We start from the raw sequence: 23573 nt of genomic DNA, 5'->3' as shown, positions 1-23573 counted from the left end.
GTCTAAGCCCTGATTCTCAGTGCCAACTTAGAAAATTTCAAACAGTCATCAAATTCACCAAAAAAAATTCTATGTGTAACAGATCAAACATGTGTCACTCCTGTTACCCTGCAGGTAAACCTTCTGTGTGTTTACTAAAACAAAAAATAATTAGCTTTAACTCTCTCCAGAAGGGTCCATTAGCTTAGCACATAGAAGAGGACCTAAATCTTTGTTTAATATGAAAAAAATAAGCTTAAATTTGAAGTTTCAATTTTTAGGTTAGAAATTGTTGGAAAGAAAGAATTTGTGAATTCCAAAACCAGTGAGTTTAGTTCAAACATGGCCACAGAATCTGTGTGTAAGAAAGCACATACGCACATACAATTATTTTCTTTCCATTTCATGATAGATTAGAGATTCATAATAACGTAATGGTAGGTCAGAGCTTTTAGTTACCTCAGGCACTGGAAAGTCAGCAACAGGGAGGAACTCTCCTTGTTTCTCTTGTGTGTTCTGTAATACGAATGCCTCTCTATCCTAGCTGCTACTTTTAAATGAGATGTGGTGCCTTTGGGTGGCATGGCTGGAAACGGGCTGCTACTTTTAATTATGTGTTCAGTCACAGGCATGGCTCCCGTTACTTTACCTTGATTTAGGTCAGAAAAAAAATCAACTTAGCAATCATAAAAACAAAGGATTCTGAGTTATGGGGAAATTAATTGCATTCTAGACATATTAGTAAGCTACATTATTCAAGAATAGGGGTAGAGCACGAGCAAGGAACTCAGGACCGCGAGGGGTGCACCCACACACTGAGACAATGGGGATGTTCTATCGGGAACTCACCAAGGCCAGCAGGCCTGGGTCTGAAAAAGCATGGGATAAAACTGGACTTGCTGAACATAGTGGACAGTGAGGACTACTGAGAACTCAAGAACAATGGCAATGGGTTTTTGACCCTACTGCACGTACTGGCTTTGTGGGAGCCTAGGCAGTTTGGATGCTCACTTTACTAGACCTGGATGGAGGTGGGCGGTCCTTGGACTTCCCACAGGGCAGGGAACCCTGATTGCTCTTTGGGCTGAGGAGAGAGGGGGACTTGATTGGAGGAGGGGGAGGGAAATGGGAGGCGGTGGCGGGGAGGAGGCAGAAATCTTCAATTAAAAAAAATAGGGGTTGGCAAATCCTCTCGTAAAAGTTCAGAAAATACATAATCTCTTCAGGTTTGGGAGATGTGTTTTCTTAGCAACTATGCAACTCTATCCAATTGTGTTCTTTTAGTGTGACAATAATAAATAAGTGGTCATACTTCTTTCCTCCAATAAAGTTTCTTTAAAAAAACGATGACAGGCTAGACTTGGTCCACAAAACCTCTGGCTAAACATAACATTTCCTTTGCTTTTTCTTTTCAACTCTCACGAGAACCCTTTTGAAGAAGTAAATTTGCAAAAGAGGATACTAAAGCTATTGTGCTATTTTCCTGAGTTTGTATCTTTGAGCAATTTATTAATTATTTCTGTTTTCCTTTTTCTCGAGTGGAAACAGAAATGAGTAGGATCATTTACATTGAAAGGTTTCAGTAACTGAGCATGTGTAAACCACCTGGAAAAGTAGCAAAGTCCTCAGCAAACTGAATTGAATAAGCTTATGAAATTTCCTTTTTGTTTTTGAACTTCACCTACTTACCAACATACTCATTGATCCTACAGCAATGGGTTTATCCTTCAGTTCCGGATTGTCTCTCATTTCCACAGCTGCATAGAAAGCATCCATGTCAACATGAACTATAGTATTGTTCAAATTCCGGTTCCGTTCCAATTCCATTGCAAATCGGTCAACCTTAATTTTAAAAAAGTTAATATACTTTTAGACAATATGATATCAAAACATCATTCATCATAAATTTTAATTCAGAAGGTATCTTTCTGTCTGCCAATCTGCTCATCTATCCACCCATCAATCTACTTACCCATTGGGTATATATTTTCTTGTATTTATGGGTATACAGTTTATTGCTGTTTATTAAGGTTAGTAATTACCCTTATTTTCACACGGAGGGCCTACTACTATTATTTTAAGAATTTGTGTGTCAGTGTGAACGCGCTTACCCATGAACAATGTGTTTGGGCAGGAGTGCCTTGGGTCTCTTCTGTTGCTCTCCCCCTTATATTCTGAAACAGGATTTCTCATTGAACCTAGACTTGCTGTTTGAGCTAGGTTGGCTGGCCAGTGAGCTCCTGGAACTCACCTGTCTCCCTGCAGAGTGCTGGGGTTACAGACATCACACCTGGGTGCTGGGGACCCAGACTCAGGTCCTCACGCTTCCACAGCAAATACTCTACCCACTGAGCCAATCTGCCCAGACTGACAGCCTATTTGAAAGTATAATTTCCTAGTAACTCTTCTTTCTGCCCTCCCTGGAATATAGCAAGAACTTACCAAGCATTTAATGAACAAATGAGCTATCCCAGTTGCCTGCATCAAATCATGCTTACTGCTGAACAAATTTGAAGAAACTTATTATAACTCAAAGCTTCTATTTAGGTAAATTAAACAATTCCCATTTGACTCAAAATGTTAATGTCTTCAGATAGAAACAAAGGAAATACACAGTAAGAGATTATACCTGTGGTGCATGACATAATGTTGCATAATAATGTGCACACGAACATGCTGAAACACAAAGGAAATGATCCTTCCGTAAAACTACTTTTGCGGTGCTGCCTTGTTAAGGTTTCTACTGCTGTGATAAAACACCATGAGCAAAAGAAACTTGGGGGGAGGAGGGTTTATTTCGTTCACACTTTCAGCATCATTGACAGCAGTTAGGGCAGGAACCCGGAGCAGGAACCTGGAGGCAGCAGCTGACAAAGGGCATGGAGGAGGGTTGCTTACTGGCCTGCTTCTCACGGCTGCTTTGTTTTTAGAACTCAGGATACCAGTTTAGAAGTGGCACCACCCACAATGGGCTAGGGCCTCCCATATCAATCCCTAGTTTAAAAAATGCCCTATAGACTTGACTACAGCTTGATCTTATGGAGAGATTTTCTCAATAGACAGTCCCTCTTCCCTGACTCTAGCTTGTGTCGGGTTGACATAAATCTAGAGGGGACAAGAGCTAAAGTCTGAGATTGTTATTCTATACAAATATTCAATTGAAAACTGAAGATGAAGAGTATTTTCATAAACTTTTAATATATATGTCAAATATAACAAGGTAGAATTATAATCTTTAAAAATTTTGGTCACTTTGAAAATAAGTTATTGCACTAAAAGAAAAAAAGAGAAATAAACATAGATGAAATCAAATAGACAAAGAAAAAAGGGGTTATATAGCAACCTATTCATACGGATGGCCTCTACTGATGCTATATCTGTGCTTCCCTAGCTTACTCTGCAAAGGGCAGCTACGTGACAGTTTTAATTTTATCAACACATAAGGAAGTTGCCTAGACCATTAAGGCAAATCATAAAACAGAAATAAAACAAATACAATCCACATGGAACACGGAACAATGTCTGGTACATGGCACCCGTTCAATGAATGAAATCTACTACTGAAAGGATCAATGGCAGCATAACATAGTAACCCAAAGGGAGGAAAACAGCCCAAAAAAACAAGCTGTCTCCTCAATGAAAGCAACCTGCCTCATGCGGAGAGCCATAGATATAATGTGCCCCTTCCACCGCCATGCTGCTCTTCAGTCTGGACCTCACTCCACAGAATATCTGTTCCAAGGTCTTCCTTAGAAGGGACACATTAGCTCTCCTCTAGCAGGGGACTAATGCTGCAATTCCTCTCTTAGAAACAACGCCCCAGGTCACATTTGTCTGTAGCACGGGCTGAAAGTCTGCAGGTCTACTCCTGTGAGTCCCCAGCCTGAGGGGCTCTGCAGAAGCCTCTCTGAGCTCTGCCGCAAGCTTTCAAGAATCAACTCAAACATCCCCATGAAAGTCAGCTGGGTCTTTCTCTTCCGTGCCAGAGAATTAAACTTCTCTTACTTGTTTTCACCATGGTCCTTATTGATGCGATCATAAACTGTGAGTGCCTTCAGGAAAATGACCTTAGCTGCCTTAATTTTTTTCCCCTCAAGAAAGATAGGAAGGGAGGCAGATAGGAAAATTAAATATATTGATCCCAATATATTAAAGTTAGTTTTTTCTAAAGCAGTATCAGAAAACTCTAGAGGTAAGTGTTTCACTATACTGTCCTGAACAAACTGAACTTTTCATCTTCACTCGGGTTTTATCCTGATTTCAAACTGCTTTTTCTAACAGTTCAAATTTGAATAAGGTCATGTGGCTCTCATTGTGGATGACAAACCATGGAGATTAATAAAAACTGAAATCTAATCTATAACAATAACAATATGCCTAAAATATGGATGAAGTAAGAATAAGGGAGTGGCATCTGAAGTATTTTGGGCTAGGATAATCTAGAAAGACATAGATAAATAGAAAGCAAACCAAGTGGGAAAACTCCCCTCACACCCATAAATGAACGCTGTGGCAGCCTCCTCAGCAATCTATGCTCTCTTGGACTAAGGCTAGCGTGCAGCTGCCAGAGGAAACCTCCCAGGGTGACTCACGCATTCCACTTTCCTTTCCTATCTCTGTTAGTCACTCTCCTGGCCGGAGCCCCGCTCTGCTGCTCCCAGAGCACAGCACCACTGCTCGGGACCTTTCTTCTGCTTTAGGGCTCTCTCGGGGTTCCACTTATCCCGGTGTCCTTCCGAATGGCTTTCCCATCCCGATCTGAGGCCGTGACATCTACCTTCTCCGTCTGTTACTTCTGAGAACTCGCAGGTCACTAGGGTTAAAAATAGGGACTTTCTTTTGAGTCTCAGTGTTGCCGCTCATCAGTTACTTGACACTGGTTAAATTAGTCATTTCGTCCCTTATTTGTAAAACGGAAGGAAACTCACAGCAAAACATCTGAAGGGCTGAAGAGATACTCATATAAAGTGTTCTCAGAGAGGGGCGTGGCAAGGGCTTGGGGGCGGTGCCGCTCACTTTAAGGTAGAAGTGACATTACCGAGTATATCATGTAATGTACTAAGTGTCTCCCACATAAATTCATTTTCAGTCAGAACAATTCTGAGATAGCAACTATAACTCTTATAGATGAGAAAAATGAAAGTTTATAAAGATTAAGTAATTTGCTCCAAGTCTCAGGGCTGGCAAATGGGAGGGCTGGACTTGAAAAGCAGGTTTCTCCGAAGTTTGTTTTCTTTCATTATCTTATGACGCCTCTCTATCACAGATATTGGCTTTTGTTTTTCTGCTGTTACTGTTTGTTTGTTTTGGAGACCCTCTGTTAGTTCTGGCTGTCCTGGAAATTGCTCTGTAGACCAGGCTGACCTAGAACCCACCTGCCTCTGCCTCCCAAGTGCTGGATCAGAGGCGTTGATACCACCCCTGGCTAACACAGACTTTGAATAGTCTTTTGTTGTTGTTGTTGTTTTTTGTTTTGGTTTTTCGAGACAGGGTTTCTCTCTAGTTTTGGAGCCTGTCCTGGAACTCCCTTTGCAGACCAGGCTGGCCTGGAACTCACAGAGATCCGCCTGCCTCTGCCTCCCAAGTGCTGGGATTACAGGCGTGCGCCACCACCGCCCAGCTTTTGAATAGTCTTTAACACCAAAAAAGTTCAGACCAACACAAGCTATATAGTTTATACCCATACTGTATATTAACATAATTTCCTTTTAAAACTCTCAATTTCTATTACATTTAGAAAAATGTGTGGAAAGAATGCTTTTTATTTTCTTGACTTAGTATTTTCATAAACGCTGCTGAGCTAATCCAAGTTAGTGAAGGCACTTGCTGAAATGGTCAAAACGCATTGATTTGCTATGCGGCTTCCACTTAACACAACATGGATGTTTGTTTATTCGATCCAGGAGCTCATTAGAAGATACTTTATAAGGTGACAATAATAACCGTGTGTTTTAGAGAAGTCTGATGAGGGTAGAATACGGTGGGGAAAATCAAAGGGGTTCAAAATGAACAGCCTGGCTTACGCCTGCAGACTACCTCAGCCTGACCTAAGGAATTTACACTATCCTAGCATATCACTGTAATAAAATGTAGCTTGTGGAAAATGTGAGTCTAAAATAGAAACACTTTCCATGAAAAATCTGTTTTCTGAAACCTTCTGGGCTCCTTGGGACTTCCTCAGCTGCCTCCCGTGTACACAGCTTCTTCTAGAGGAAACTCAACAAATGAAACAATTCAACAATCAACATAAGACACATTTCCTGCCATTCCTGTTCTGGAAGGTGCCAGAGAGGCTCCCATCAAACAGCTGTTTAAGACTGAACAAAACCTGAAATTCTACTGTGCAATGGAAGGCATTTTCTATTCCTTCACGTTAACAGCAGGTTAATCTGAAAAATTAGTGTGAAATCCCCAAAGTCAGTACAATGCACCAGCTATGTTCTTCTGTATTTGTAAAACTTTTATTAAAGATGTTTGTAGATTACAGATCAATAAAACTCAACAAGTCTAGAAAGAAAATTGTTTAAGGAAGAAGGTCAATTTAAAGACAGCATTGTTTTGGACAGAACACAATTTTTTAAACTTGGAAAATCAAATCCTTCAGAATTTAACTGAAACATATTTTATATTTCTGCTCAGTGAAAGAAACTATCAAGAGTCAAAAGATAAACTAAAAGAAGACATTCGCAAAATCAGGCCAATATGTGGTTGATACTCAAAATATATAAAGGATTCTTCAAATTCAATTTAAGAAAAGCTAATTTGATTTAAAACCAAGCATAAGGCCTGAGCAGATACCTCAACAAAGATGTATACATGGCAAATGAAAAGAGGTTCCCCAGTCTATAGCAATGAGTAATGAGAATAAAATGATACGATTCCATTATCCTCAACATCTCAGGAAGTCCCAAACTGAGAACACTGATGGCTCCAAAGATTGCTTAGAAGGAACAGCAACAGGGCCCTCATCCGTTAAGATGAGAAAGCCAAACGGGATGGTCATCTTGGAAGAGAGTCTGACAGTTAAGCGGAGTTGAAAACTTAGTCCACACATAAATTGACGCATAGGTATCTATAGCAGTTTATTCATAGTTGCCAGACTTGGAAGCAAGCACAATGCCCTTCAGTAGGTAAAATGTTCTACATTCAGACAGAGAATAACAGGCAGCACATGAAAGCAAGGAGCTATCAAGCCACAAACAGACTTAAAGTAATCTAAGTGCATATTACTAAGTGACAGAAGTCAGTCTGAAAAGGCTACACACTGTATGATTCCAATTCCATGGCCTTCTGGGAAGGGTGGAACTTGGGACAGAGTAAAAAAAGATCAGTGCTTGCCAGGGATTAGTAGGGAAGGCAGGATGAATAAACAGATCACAAAGGTTTTTACGGTAATAACTCACACTCTGTGTGATACTGTAATGGTGAATATATACTATCATAAACTTATCTACACCTATAAGCATAAGAAATCAGTACTGACTTATTGATTTTGCATGATAATACCATGCCATAGTAGGTGCATTAATAGCAACAAATGTAGTCACTTGTGGGAGATAATGCTTGGCTGGAGGTTCGCCTGTGTGAGGGCAGGGGAATCTTTACTTTTTGTTCTGTTTTGCTATAAACCTAAAACAGCTCTAAAAACTAAGTCTTACAAGGACAATACTGAATTTGACCATATAAGCTTCAAAATATGTGGTCAAACTAAAAAATTAAAAGATATATTGGAAATACAAACAGGACATATAGCAACCCACTGACTGGGAGAAGATCTTCACCAACCCAGCAACTGACAAAGGTCTGATCTCCAAAATATATAAAGAGCTCAAGAAACTAGACCGTAAAAGGCTAATCAACCCAATTATAAAATGGGGCACTGAGCTGAACAGAAATTCTCAACAGAAGAACTTCAAATGGCCAAAAGACACTTAAGGTCATGCTCAACTTCCTTAGCGATCAGGGAAATGCAAATCAAGACAACTTTAAGATACCATCTTACACCTGTCAGAATGGCTAAAATAAAAAACACCAATGATAGCCTTTGCTGGAGAGGTTGTGGAGAAAGGAGTACACTCATCCATTGCTGGTGGGAATGCAAAATTGTGCAACCATTCTGGAAAGCAGTGTGGCAGTTTTTCAGGAAATTAGGGATCAACCTACCCCTGGACCCAGCAATACCACTCTTGGGAATATACCCAAGAGAGGCCCTATCATACAACAAAAGTATATGCTCAACTATGTTCATAGCAGCATTGTTTGTAATAGCCAGAACCTGGAAACAACCTAGATGCCCTTCAATGGAAGAATGGATGAAGAAAGTATGGAATATATACATATTAGAGTACTACTCAGCAGTAAAAAACAAGGACTTCTTGAATTTTGCATACAAATGGATAGAAATAGAAAACACTATCCTGAGTGAGGTAAGCCAGACCCAAAAAGAGGAACATGGGATGTACTCACTCATATTTGGTTTCTAGCCATAAATAAAGGACATTGAGCCTATAATTCATGATCCTAGAGAAGCTAAATAAGAAGGTGAACCCAAAGAAAAACATATAGGCATCCTCGTGAATATTAACCTTCATCAGACGATAGAAGGAGACAGAGACAGAGACCCACATTGGAGCACCGGACTAAAATCTCAAGGTCCAAATCAGGAGCAGAAGGAGAGAGAGCACGAGCAAGGAACTCAGGACCGCGAGGGGTGCACCCACACACTGAGACAATGGGGATGTTCTATCGGGAACTCACCAAGGCCAGCTGGCCTGGGTCTGAAAAAGCATGGGATAAAACCGGACTTGCTGAACATAGTGGACAATGAGGACTACTGAGAACTCAAGAACAATGGCAATGGGTTTTTGATCCTACTGCATGTACTGGCTTTAGGGGAACCTAGGCAGTTTGGAAGCTCACCTTACTAGACCTGGATGGAGGTGGGTGGTCCTTGGACTTCCCACAGGACAGGGAACCCTGATTGCTCTTTGGGCTGAGGAGGGAGGGGGACTTGATCGGGGGAGGGGGAGGGAAATGGGAGGCGGTGGCAAGGAGGAGGCAGAAATCTTTAATAAATAAATAAATATAAAAAAATAAAAATAAAATAAAAAAACAAACAGGACATATAGTGAGAAAAAATCCTTAATACATAAGATCTCATAAATGGAGAGAAATAAACTCCAGAACTGCGGAAGGGAACAGCATTAGACTGCTTGCTGAACCTCCAAAAATATTTCCACTTCTTTCTGTTAAACAGAAAGGCTGGGCAGATGACCACCCAGTTAGAGAGCATAGTTATGTGTGGCCCTGTAACTAGAGTTGCTGCCAAAAGAATGTGAAGTTAAATACTGTTTGCAACTTCTTTCTCACTTGTTTAACAGTGAATTATTTGCTTTTAATCTACCCAACACTACTTTTTCCTCACCAGGAAATGGAACATGGGATACTTTTGCCAAATCAGTAATTATAATAACAGGAGGTGATGGAATAGTATGATTTAAGAAAAATCTATGTCTGAAATTACTATGGTAATCAGAGCCAGGGATGCTGTGGAATTCCAGGCCTGGTCTAGCCAGTATTACTCTGAAGTCAGAACAACTGTGACTTCAGGCGAGAGATCCTCACAAGACCCAGCTTACTGACCTTCCCTCCTAGGAAGAGTGGGCCAAGGGTGACTGGACCTCATCTGAGATTACAATCATTCCCTCCTTCCTGTGCATCCGGTTCCCCTCTGCACACACTCCTGTCCCTCTACCTGTGGTCAGGAGAGGTGATAGCACATAGGAGGTAGAAGGTCAGCTGCAGGGGGGCATCCATGCAGATCTTAGGAGGTCATCACCCATGCTGGGCTATGATGTTTTAGTGATAAGCTGATTTTGAGTCATCTTCCTATAAGTAGCTCACACATTCTCCCTGTAAGTCCAATAAACTTACTTGTTCACCAATAAGACTTTTATGGGATTGTTATTTGGTCTGACATCAGTGCCTATCTTGGATAAATATATGTTTGTTCCTATCTCCATAGGAAAAGTATGTAATAAGTGATTACTTTTTATTATAAGAAAGAAACTGGTATTTTGGTTTTCTTATGCCGCCTACTTAACCTGTATCATAACAAACAGAAGAAAAGAACATATTCCCGTAATGAGAGCATGAGTGCCGTGTGAGAGGAGTTTCTTCTCTGATACAATAGAAGGTAAGTTAAAACATCCGTGAAATCTGTTGGAGAGATTATAAACACAGCAAAACTGAACAATGTAACAAAATTAAGGAAGTCTAGTTTACAGCAAGCATTTGAAGAAAGTAACACATATATTGAAAATGTAAACTAATATAATGTTTTATGAAAATAACTATACCAACAATAAAAATCAAATTAAAATAATATTCTGGAAAAGTGTTTATGAAAAAATGATATGGTTCAGTAAAGGAGCTTCATGATCTCTGAACTCCACTGTAAGATAAAGATTTTGCAGAATGTCAGATTGATACTGCAATTTTATTACTATGCTCAGCTCTGAGTAATCTGAAAATTACTTCACCTTCCTGTGCCAATTTCCTTGTCAGTAGAGAGTGCTTCCCTATGTTCAGTGCTTCGTGAAAATTGGGTCAGATTTTAACAGAAAATACTCATCTGTCTATAGCTTTAGTCTGACCAGGAGAAACATGTCTGCCCGGAGCTGCCAATCTTCCACGGGTGTCACAAACCTTGGTTCTTCCCAAACTTTTCTACGGAAATAACTTCTAGTAGCTTTGAGAACTTCGAATTATTTATTCCCTCCAAGTTCTGGAGAACACAAAAACCTCTAGGTTTTTAGAAATATTGTTTCCTTCAAAAATTTTATGTTCATTTGGTATTTCACTTGTAATATAACTTTTTATTTTACTAAAACATGGTTACTCTAATTTAAAGAATTAACCCCCCACTCAGATCCACTGTGGCAAATAGCCCTATTTGTTTAAGAGCTTTGTCTGGTGCAAAGCACATATATAATACAACAGCATAAGCTATGGGTCAGATCCTAATTCTGCTAACTATATCCTCTGAAGCCAGACAGCGTTGACTCTCTGCAGGGAAAGGTGTAGAGGGAGGCTGAGCAGAGCGTGAGTGCCTGCTGACTACGCACGCCTAGTCACGCAAACCCCATTCCACCAGCCTCACCCCAGCAACTCAATAAATACCTCTAACTGTGCTTTCCTTAGTTGCTGGTTGGTAATTTGAGCTTTTTGTTGCATCATATTGGCAATCCGTTGATTGACTTGCTTTTCCTTCTTGAGCTCATTTCCATAAAATCTGGACCCCTACAGAGAAAATGAAGCAGAAGGGAACTGTCAGAAGGAAAGGGCCACTGCAGTGACTTCGTGGCCAAGAGGGGGACGCTGGAGTCATACTGCCATCTGAAAGCAACTTCACCCTTCTGGGTCAGTTTCCTTATCTGTAAAGAGGGCTTCCCTAGCATGCACGAGGCCCTAGATTCACCACTAACATCATGCGCACACATGTATGCACACACACACACACACACCACACACACACCTAAATCATATAATTCTTATGAGACAATACTACAAAGAAAAAAAAATTGAGTTAAGATTTGGATTCAAAACGAAAACAATAAAAAAATGTCATTTGTGGAGGGCCCATGGGGGCACATCCAAGCTCTGCCAGCTAGTTCCTCAGTTATCTTTATAACGTTAGCAGGAAGTCATTAAAGACACTGAACCATCTGTTATTCCACTACAGAACAGAGTGGCGATCAATTATCAGGACACGGGCATTAAGTTAGTTCTACACGTGGCTCTCATGAAAAATGCTGCTACGGAGACTTATACACAGTTTAGCCTGAACATACACTGCCATTCCTATACATATGCATTTATGAGGGTATTTCTGGATCTATGGTAATGCATGCCTAACCCCTGGAGTAACTGACTGAACCATTACTCTGTTACTGCATATGAAGGCTCCAACTTCCCCATATCTCTACCAACACTCTTGATTATATTATTTATTATAGCTATTCTAGCCAATAATAACGTAGATGGCATATTCCTGGGTTTTTTAAGTTGTATTTCCTAAGTGACTAATAATGCTGAGTATCTTTTCATGTTTGAGACGTATGCACATCTTCTTCACTTAAATGCCTACTGTTGTTGGTTTTTTTTTATTTTTTGGTTCTTTGGCTCTTTGTGGTGGTGGGGGCGGGGGCACCACCCAGCTACCAAACAAATACACAGAGTCTTATTCTTATTTCCCCGGCCTTAGCTTGCCTTGTTTCTAGTCAGCGTTTCGTAACTTAAATTTTCCCATCTATCTTTTGCCTCTGAGCTTTTATCTTTCTCTATTTCTGCACACCTTTCTTTACTTCTTATTCTGTAGCTTGCTGTGTAGCTGGGTAGCTGACCTTTGGAGTCTTTCTCTCTTGTTTTTTTTTTTTCTCCTCAAACTTCTCTTGCTCCTCACTGATTTCTCCTTCCATTTATTCTCTCTGCCTGCCAGCGCCACTTTTCCTTTTTCCTGCCTTGCTAATGGCCATTCAGCTCTTTATTAGACCAATCAGGTGTTTTAAATAGGCAAAGTAACACAGCTTCACAGAGTTAAACAAATGCAACACATCTCTGAATCATTAAACAAATATTCCACATCATAAACAAATGCGACATATCTTCAAATAATATTCTACAATAGCCTATTCATATCTTCTGATCATTTTTTGATTGAGTTGTTAGTACTACACAATTACCTCAACTTGGCGAATCAAAACATTCAGGAACATAGTCTTTTGGTGCAGTTTTGACATGGTAATAAATAAGCTCATAAAATAGAGGAAGCGATAGAAATTGACAAAGTGGCTATGGGGAGTAATTTAGCAACTCACAAAATTATATATATATATATTCTGTATTTTGGAGAGCAATTCCACTTCTAGATATCTCTTTTATAGTTGTCACACATAAGATTAGTAAATGTAGCCAGATGGTGGTGGAACACGCCTTTAATCCCAGCACTCAGGAGGCAGAGGAAACTGGATATCTGAGTTAAAGACTAGCCTGGTCTACAAAGTGACTTTCAGGACAGCAAGGACAACACAGAGAAACCCTGTTTGGAAAAAATCATTAAAATAAAGATTAGTAAATGTAAGCAGAACTTTAATTCCAGCATAGGCAGGCAGATCTCTGTCAATTCAAGGCCAACATAGTTTACGTAATGAGTACCAGGACAGCCAGGACTATATAGTGAGACCCTGCCTCAAAATAAATACATAAACAACATAATAAAATAAAAGATTAGGAATGGCTTATATATAAATCAGTAACAATTCTGATTAGATCAATAAACTATATCCACATATGCAAGTATAAATCTTCATCCAATTATTAATATTCATTTACAAGAGGTAAAAAGATAAAACATGTGCATTCTTTTGCTTTTATATGCATAAAATTTTATTGAATTTTATTTTAATTTATAACTTTTATATTAATTCAAAGTAGAAAGCTTCGTAACAAGCAAAACAGATTTGAAAAGCATTTATATATTTCATAGCTTAATGGTATATTAAAACATTTTAATTAATAAAAATGATAGTAAACCCAAAACTAGTAATTTTCTTTTAATACTAACTAAATCATAGATACTGGGTGCTGGGGATCAATTAGAGGTTAAGAGCACTGGCTCAGAGGTTTTGAGTTCAATTTCCAGAACCCACATGGTGGCTCACAACCACTTATAACTATAGTCCCATGGAACCCAAAGCTCTCTCCTGGTTTGCAAATGTACAAGCAGACAGCAGACCCATATACATAAAGTACATAAATAAATAAATCTTTAAAAAAATAAATCACAGATACTGAAAGAAGCAAGAACATACCTTTGTGGCATCCATTATAATTTTGTTAATTTTCTCTTTATCCAGTCCTTCCATCCCTGCTTTATTATCATTTAGTCCCATCCTAAGCAAAAGATCATCTTTGTAATTATTCTTTTCTTTTGTGTTATCCATGATGTAAACAAGGCGACTTCTTCTGTATTAGCTGCAAAGGCATAGAATATAGGCAGTGTTTTTAAGTGACCACAGAAGGGCTAGAAATAACTGTTAGTAGAGTGCTTGCACAGCATAGGCTTGTCCTCCCAGCACCGCACCACTGGGGAGGCAGGGAAGAAGGCACAGAAGTTCAAGGGCATCTCCAGCTATACAAAGAATTTGAGGCTGGTTTGGGTTATATGCAACCTTGTCTGAAAAAACAAACAAACAAACAAACAAACAAACAAAAACATTTCTTGGATCTTGAAAAACTGCTACTCAGCTGGGCAGTGGTGGCACACATCTTTAATCCCAGTACTCAGGAGGCAGAGGCAGGTGGATCTCTGATTTTGAGGCCAGCCTATTCTATGGAGCAAGTTCCAGAACACCCAGGGCTACACAGAAAATTCCGGTCTTGAAAAACCGAAAACCAAAACCAAACCAAACCAACCAACCAAACAAACAAACAAAAAACCCCAAAAATAGTAAGAAAAAAAGAAATAAAAGAAAAAGAAAAATTACTACTCAAATTTTTGTCAATATTGTCCTAAGCTTACTATCTTTCTGGAGACAAAAGGAATGAACTTTTCCTGCATATTTCATACCAGTCATGTTTGCCGCCCTACACACACATGCTAAATACCCATAAAAGACAGATGTTACTACTCCAAATATAAAAAGAGAAGCCTGAGTCTCAGGACACATCTGCTAACTTACATTTGCTAGACAATAGCTACACGTTTGTTAAAAACATATCCAAGTCCAAACCTCATGGGTATTTTTTTTCCTATTGAATTTTTTTCATATCCTCTCCACTCACTCAAATCTACAGTCTTTCATTCTTTCTTTAAAAAACAAACAAGCAAACAAAAAATAAACCACGAACAAAAAACTAGAAACACATACATGCACACACACACCCATACAAATGGAAACCAAAACATACGAGAGAAAGACCAATAAGACAAAAAAATACCAACCACAGCAATTTAAGACAGAAAATCTATAAAAATCCTATTGAGTTCATTTTGGGTTGCATACCTACCACTGGGTATGGAGCCTGCCCTAAAGTATAGTTAATAGACACAGTGAGGCTTCATTGGAGAAAAATAAATTTTCAGTTGCAAGCAGATTTCAAATACAGATAGCTTCTTGGCTAGGGTTGGGAGTTCATGTTCACTTCCCCTTCTCAGCAGTGGGATGCCTCTGCCTTGGACCTGTGCTAGCACTGTGCTTGCTGCCACAGCTCTGCGAATTACATGTGAATCTGTCCTGTTTGGAGGGTACTGTTTGCTTTAAGTCACCCATTCTCTCTAGCTCTTACAGTCTTTCTGCTTCTGCCTCCACACAGTTCCCTAAGCTTGAGGGGATGGTCTGTTGAAGACATCATATAGGAAAGAGTATTCCAAAATCTCTCACTCTCTGCATTTGTACAGCTATAATTCTAGGTGTTTAGGTGTAAGTTCCTACCCACTGAGATGTTTGGGAATTTCCTTGGTGCCACTTTGGCCAAAGACTCAAATAGATATAACACATTCCTGGCACTGGAGATTTTACCTGGTGTCATAAGATATCTAGTTGTGGCATTGTCTCTCCATTATTTGACAATTCCATTTATATTTCTTTCATATATGTATATATTTAAAGAAGCTTCTATAGTGGTAGATTTCCATATAACCCTTTAAATGGCTCAAGTGTTAGCTATCTCTCCCCACATTCTCTCCCTCACCCCTCTCTTCTTTCCTCTCCCCATTTAGTCCTCCCACTCCAGTCTCACCATTGTCTCTTCAAAACAATATCTCCTACATGCCCTTCCTTGGGAGACCCTCACTAGGTGCCTAATCTCTGTGGCTATATAAACTATAGAACACATATGAAAGCTTAAAAGCTAACAATCACATATAAGAGAAAATATACAATATTATCTCTTTGTGTCTGGGTTACCTCACTCAGAATGATTTTTTTTCTAGTTTCATCCATTTATATGCAAATTTAATAACTTTTTAAACAGCTGAATAATAGTCAATCATATAAATGTACTACATTTCATTACCCATTTATCAGTTGATGGACAGCTAAGTTATTGTAAATTTTGGGTTTTTATGACTAGAGCAGCAATGAACAAGTATCTCTGTAGTAGGATGCAGAGGTCCTTTGGGTATCTGCCCAAGAGTAGTATAGCTGGCTCTTGAAGTAGAACTATCCCCATCTTCCTGAGGAACCACCACACTGATTTCCACAGTGGCTGTACAGGTTTGCACTCCCACCAGCAATGAATAAGGGTTCTCCTTTCCCCACACCCTCACTAGCATAAGCTGTCATTTGTTTTATCGATCTTGGCCACTGTAACTGGTGCAAGATGAAATCTCAAATTAGTTTTGATTTGCATTTCTCTGATGACTTAGGATGTTGAACATTTCTTTAAGTGTTCCTCAACCATTTGTTTTCATCTTTTGAGACCTATGTTTAGTTCTGTACCCATTTTTTAAAAAATTGTGATATATATGCACATATATAAATGTATATATATATATATATATATACATTCATACATACACACACACTGAGATATATAATTGCCTAATTGATGGTGTCCTTGGTCATACAAAAACTTCTAAGTTTTATGATGTCCCATTTATTGTTGGTATTAGTGCCTGTTAAGAAAGTGTTTTCCTTTGCCAATGAGTTCAACACTATTCTTCACCTCTCACATGAGAATTAGGGCCTTATGCCAAGGTTCTTAATCCATTTGGAGTTGTTTTGTTCAGGGTGACAAATGCGGATCTATTTGTATTCTTCTACATGCACCCTTCTACTTTGACCAGCACCGTTTGCTGGCTGTCTTTTTTTCTAGTGTGCATTCCTGGCTTCGTTTTTATAAAAAAAATCAAGCAGGTATTCATAAGTGTGTGTGGACTTAGTCTGGGTCTTTAATTCAATTCCATTGATCAAAATGTCTGTATTTGTGCCAATGCCATGATGTTTTTATTACTATAGCTCTGTATTGCTATTTGAGATTGGGGATGTGATTATTTCCAGAAGTTCTTTTATTAATCTCTTTTTAATTGTTTTATTATTTTAGTTATCCTGTATTTTTCTGAGCTTCTATATGAAACTGAAAATTGCTCTTTCAGTTTCTGTGAAGAAACCAGAATTTTGATGGGGACTGTGTTAAATCTGCAGATTGCCTTGGGTAGGATGGCCATTGTCACTATATTAATACTACCCCAAGAGCATGAGAAATCTTCTTCTATTTCCTCAATGTCTTTTTTTGTTTGTTTGTTTGTTTGTTTTTGTTTTTCGAGACAGGGTTTCTCTGTGGTTTTGGGGCCTGTCCTGGAACTAGCTCTTGTAGACCAGGCTGGTCTCGAACTCACAGAGATCCGCCTGCCTCTGCCTCCCGAGTGCTGGGATTAAAGGCATGCGCCACCACCGCCCGGTCTTCAATGTCTTAAAGTTTTTATTATCCATGGCTTGCTTGGTTAGTTACCCCCAGGGTATTTTTTGAGGCTATTGTGAAAGGTATTCTTTCCCTATTTTCTCAGTTTGACAGTTGTATATAAGAAAGCTACTGATTTTTGTGTGTTTATCAGCATGGAAGGTTCTTAATGGAGTTTTTAGGGCATCATCTGCAAATAAAACACTGACTTCTTTGTCTATTTGTATCCCCTTGACCTCCTTCAGTTGTCTTATTGCTCTAGCTAAAATGTCAAATACTATACTGACTAGGTATGCAAAGAGTGGACAGTCTTGTCATGTTCCTGATTTCAGTGCAAATGCTTCTGCTTAGGTTGGCATTGGCTGTGGAATTGCTGTAAATTACCTTTATTATGTTGAGGCCTGTCCCTTGAATCCCTAGTTTCTCCAGGCCATTTTATCATAAAGCGATGACGGATTTTTGTCAAAAATCCATCTTTCTGCATCTAATGAAATGATGATGTGGTTTTTGTTTTTTACCCTATGTGGTGCATTACAATGATTGATTTATATGTCTTGAACTATCCCTGCCTCTCTGGGATTGAAGCCACGTTGATCACAGCAGATAATTTCTGATGTATTTTTGGATTTGGTTTGTAAGTATTTTGTTGATAATTTTTAGACCTGTGTTCATAAGGGATATTGGTTTGTAATTCTCTTTCTTTGTTGGGTCTTTGTATAGCTTAGGTTTTGGGATAAGTGTTGCCTCATATTCCTTCCATTTGTATTTTGTGGAATAATTTGAGTAATATTGGTGCTAATTCTTCTTTGAAAGTCTGGTAGAATTCTGCACAGAATCCTTCTGACCCTGAGCTTTTTGGGTCAGAAGACTTTTAATTACTGCTTCTCTTTCACCAGGGGTTATGGGTCTGTTTAAATTGTTTATCTGATCTTGATTTAATTTTGGTAGGTTATATATATATATATCAAGAAATTCATCCATTTCTTATAGGCTTCCCAGTTTAGTAGATTACAGATTTTTAAAGTATGTCATTATTTTCTGGATTTCATCAGTGTTTGTTGTCATATCCCCCTTTCTGTCTCTAATTATATTAATTTGAATCTTCTCTTTCCATTTGTTAGTTAATTTGACTAAGGGTTTGTCAATCTTACTGATTCTCAAAGAACCAACTCTTCCTTCCATTGAGACTCTGTATTGTTGGGTTTTTTTTTTTTTTGCTTCCATTTCATCGATTTCATCCTTAGTTTAATTATTTCTTCTCTTGGTTATTTATTTCTTCCTTTTATATCCCCTAGAGCTTTCAGGAGTGCTGCTAAGTTACTAATATTCGATCTGTCCAATTTTTTGATGTAGACACTGAGTGCTATCGACTTGTCTCCCACAACTGCCTTTATTGTGTCCCATAGGACAGGGTATTGTGTTTTCGTTTTCATTCAATTCTAAAAAGTTTTTAATTTCCTTCTTGATTTCTGTCTTGACCCATTTTTCATTCAATAGTGAGTTGCCTAGTGTCTGTGAGTTTGCAAGCGTTCTGTTGTTGTTGAAATCCAGCTTTACTCCATGGTGGTCAGGTAGGGCACAGGATGTTATTTCCATTTTCTTATATTTGTTGAGATTTGCTTTGTTTATCAGTACATAGTTTTGGAAAAAGTTCCTCGAGCTTCTTAGAAGAAAGTATATTCTTTTTGTTTTTGTGAAATATTCTGTAAATATCTGCTAGGTCTGTTTGATTCATGATGTTATTAACTCCAGCATTTCTTTTTTTTTTTTTTTTGGTTTTTCGAGACAGGGTTTCTCTGTAGCTTTGGTGCCTGTCCCAGAACTAGCTCTTGTAGACCAGGCTGGCCTCGAACTCCCAGAGATCCGCCTGCCTTTGCCTCCCGAGTGCTGGGATTAAAGGCGTGCGCCACCACTGCCCTGCTAACTCCAGCATTTCTCTGTTTAATTTTTGTCTGGATGACCTGTTTATTAGTGAGAGTGAGGTTTTGAAGTCACCTCACTAGGTGAGGTTCAGTATGTGATTTTAGCTGTTGTAGTGTTTCTTTTTTTCTTTTCTTTTCTTTTTTTTTTTTTTTTTGGTTTTTCGAGACAGGGTTTCTCTGTGGCTTTGGAGCCTGTCCTGGAACTTGCTCTGTAGACCAGGCTGGTCTCGAACTCACAGAGATCCGCCTGCCTCTGCCTCCCGAGTGCTGGGATTAAAGGCGTGCGCCACCATCGCCCGGCTGTAGTGTTTCTTTTATGAACTTCGGTGCTCTTGTTAAACTTTGTATTTTTATCTATTGCATAGAGAACAAATATAAAATAACACCTCTCTATTATACATGCCAAGTTCAGTTGCAATTACTACTGACTATATAATAGAGATCAATTCTGGAAGCAAAAATATAGGGAAAAAAATCTATTCACCCCCAGGAAATGACTACATTGCACAATGTTACACCACTGTCTTTAAACTAAGAAAACCCTCACAAGGTTCAGGCAGGAGGACCACTTGAGCCCAGCAACAAAGACCTGTCTGTACAAAAGCCATACTCAAGGGCTGGCAGTGCAGCTCAGTAGGTAAAATGCTCATCATGTAACCTGACAACCGAGTGCAGTCCCCAGTTCCCACAGTGAAGGCAGAGAACCAAAGTTGCTCTTTTATCTCCACACATCCTGTGGCATGTCTGCACCAGTTTTACATATACATGCGCACACATGCGTGCACATGCGCACACACACACTTTCTCTCTCTCTCTTACAGACACACACATACACAATACATTTTTTAAAGTTTTATTCAAAAATATATACACACAAAACTATGCAACAACATGCACAACAAATTTAGTTATCCTTAGAATTATTCTCTGTTATATATTAAGAAGAAAAGTTACAAAAAATTCAAAAATTAAAAAAAATTAAGCAAAATTAAGTGAATTATTCATCATAACTCTGCTGGTAAGTTGAAGAATTGGGATGGCATCCAAGTCTCCTATTCAACTCTAATGAAGCTTTCTTGCCATCACAGTTAGCTCTAAATTGGGGTTCACAAATGCTGCAAACAAATGGCTAGGTGGACAGCAGTCAGGTACCCACAACAGTGACAGTAACTTACGTATATAATTTAAAGCCTTTCTTTCATAACAACGTTGCTTTCATCTTGGGTGCTAGCAAAGAATAAAAATACTCTGACTTCTGATGGCAGCTCCATTGCAGGGGTAAGGTCTAGGTACACTGATGCAGGCCTATAATCCCACCACTTGGGAGGCTGAAGAAGGAGAATTAAAAGTGCCAGGCCAGTTGGGGTTACATAGATGGATTTTGTTTATACTCAAATTAGAATCTGTACTATAATACTAAGCATCATTACAGATAAAATAAACCAGATGAATGGATATAACTGTAACATTGAAAAGAAAAATGGTCAACATTTTTATAGCCTGAAATTACAGAATAGTTTGATTCATCAAGAAGCCAATGAGAAATGCACAGTTCTCAGTGTGCTAATTAAAGTACAACCTGCTTTACTTTTAAAACAGACACAGAAGAGATGCACGGCTCAAAGGAAAGACTTCCTGGTTCCTGTGGTTTGGTCCAGTGGTTTAAAAGCATTTTCTCTGAAAATCTTCAAATTCTTCCCAGTCTGATTCTACTGCTGACTTAAAAACCACCACTTAAAAACAAAAGCGACCCCTGCGTTTTGGTGGTAATAAGGATGGAAACTGGCAATTTTTCAAAGGAATTCTAGCAAAAGGGTTTTAGGATGGGGGCTTCTTCTAAAAGGCATGCAAAAGCAAACAATATCATGAGTACTAGCATACTGACCAAAGGAATCTGGAATGAACATACTGGCAAGCAGGAAGAATACCCTAACCACAGGGGCAGAGAGCAGGAAGGGACAGAAGACAGAGATAGGAAAGGAAAGGGAAGCTACAGGAGGCTCCTGTGTAGAGCTTGTTCTCCTGTTCAGTATACTGTGAAGAATCAAACCCATACAAAGAAAACCTTAACTTATGTTAGACTATTATTTTTACAACTCTCAAATGCTCAAATATTTCATGTTTTCATCAACAGGTTAAATATCTAGCACAAAATTTTAGACTGTAATTATTCTTTTTACCTTCTAATTTAAAACACAATGAAGATTATTCTAAATTTAAGTCTTCAAATTAACAAATAATTGATAATTATTAATAATCATACATGACTGATTTTAAAATTCCATTTTCATTTTTACTTATTGTAAATTATATTTTAAATTTTAAAGATTATTATAAGTCACAACCCCAAGATATTAGCAGATTACTATTTTTCCATGTTTCTCTCAAACTATTTTACACACTTATAAATAGAACCATATGCCCACAGTTTTTATATAACGGGGATGAAAACACAGATGCAACACTGTGTGTTCAAATACAAAACACTTGGCATTCTGAGTTCATTTTTTAAATCTTTGTAACTGACACAAATAACGCAGCCCTGTAGTTTCTAAACTAAGAGTATGCATCAAAAGAAAACTCAAGTTTTCACCACAGGCGGAAGCCTGCTTTTGGGGGACTGCTGTGGTTTAAATGAGAATGGCCCACATGGGCTGATATATTTCAAGTGTTTGACTGTTTAGGAAGAATTAGGTTGTGTGACCTTTCTGGAGGAGGTGTGTCACTGGGGATGGGTTTTGAGGTTTTAAAAGCTTCTATCAGGCCCAGTCTCCTTCGCTCTCTTTCTCAATCTCCCCCTCTCTGTCTGCAGCTTGCAGCTCCAGCAATGCCATTCCCGCCTGTCTCCGGCCATGTTTCTCACCATGACCACTGACTAACCTTGCCATGCTTCTCACCACGATGATTATTGACTTAACCCTCGGAAACTGAATGCAAGCTCCCAATTAAATGCTGTTTTCTTGCTATGCAGCCTAAACAGCCCTTTACTTGTGGCGGGTGGGATTACAGTTGTGCAGCACCCCACACGTGACTCACACACTCTCTGATTGCCCTTAGCCTATTCATTCGTCTGTCCCAGTGAGGAGGAACGGGATAGACGCCTGCTAAAATATCCATCCACTCTACCTACTTTTCCCTACTGAGATACAACTGACACCATTGTCCCTTCCATCTCACCCTAATGCAGGCCATGCTGTCCTTCAATTTAGGATCCTCCTTCCTGAGTGCTGAGATTACAGATGTGTCCCCGAGTCCAGGAAATCTATATTCCTTAATATACAATGAGAAATACTCTGAAGCACATCAAATAAAGTGTCAATGCAAAATAAACTCCCAAGCCCAGCTCATGCATTTCTATTTTGCTGAGGAGCTGCATGCTTTGCAAAGGTTTTTGGGCTCTGTGACAATGAAAATGTTTAACTCAGAAGTAAACTCAGGAGAATTTAAAACTATGAAAAGTTAAAGCTATAGTGTATATGTGTGTGTGTACACGTTTGTATGTACAGATGTATATGCATGAGCACGCGGAGGCAAAGACTACCTCAGGTGTCTTTCCTCAGGCACCACCCACCTTTGTGTGGATGTGGTTGTGTATGTAGAGGTCTGAGAACCATCTCTCCTCAGGCACCTTCCAACATTTGCTTAGAAAGGATTTCTGGCTGGCCTAAATGGCAGCCAAGTAGGTAAGACTCACTGGCCACCAAGCTTCCAGGAATTTCATCTCATTATCACTGGATTACAGGAACAGATCACTGTGCTTGGCTGTTCATATAGGTTCTGGGATATGAACTCAGGTTCTTGTGTTTGTTAAGGAAACATTTTACCGACTGAGCCATCTCCCAAGCCTTATCTACCTTTCTTTTGAGACCAGGTCTCTCAATGGCCTGGAACTCACCAAGTAGGATAGGGTGGCTAGCCAGGGATCTCCAGGAATCTCCAATTTTCACTCTCCACTGCTAGTATTAAAAGTGTGTGATGCTGGCTATTTTGTTTTTAAACAGTGATGCTTAGGATCAAACTCAATTTACAGAATGAGCTCTCTCTCCAGTCAGTAAATTTGTATTTTACAGAAGTTCACTGTTTCTGATTGTTGACTGTAGGAAGGAAGAGAGAGGCTGACAAGTTCTTGGCTACTAGATCATGGCAGCAAAAATATCTGTTCACCTGGGTGGTGGAGGCAGATACTTGTAATCCCAGCGCTTGGGAGGC

General features: G+C 39.1%; 1 protein-coding gene across 1 annotated transcript in view; it reads right to left on the bottom strand.

The window, feature by feature from the left end:
* Nucleotides 1-23573, bottom strand: part of Polk (DNA polymerase kappa) — a 60966-nt gene that overhangs the window by 24127 nt on the left and 13266 nt on the right. Inside the window, exons 2-4 of the mRNA XM_075976270.1 lie at nucleotides 13851-14013; nucleotides 11161-11280; nucleotides 1669-1821 (exon numbers count right to left, since the gene is read on the bottom strand). Of these exons, the coding sequence (XP_075832385.1) occupies nucleotides 1669-1821; nucleotides 11161-11280; nucleotides 13851-13982 (405 nt within the window). The 5' untranslated portion in view covers nucleotides 13983-14013. The remainder of the gene's footprint in view (nucleotides 1-1668; nucleotides 1822-11160; nucleotides 11281-13850; nucleotides 14014-23573) is intronic.

Source organism: Microtus pennsylvanicus, chromosome 6 (genome assembly GCF_037038515.1).
Source record: "Microtus pennsylvanicus isolate mMicPen1 chromosome 6, mMicPen1.hap1, whole genome shotgun sequence".
Lineage (NCBI taxonomy): Eukaryota > Metazoa > Chordata > Mammalia > Rodentia > Cricetidae > Microtus > Microtus pennsylvanicus.
The sequence above is the reverse complement of the archived record's forward strand: the minus strand, read 5'-3'. Positions and strand labels throughout refer to the sequence as shown.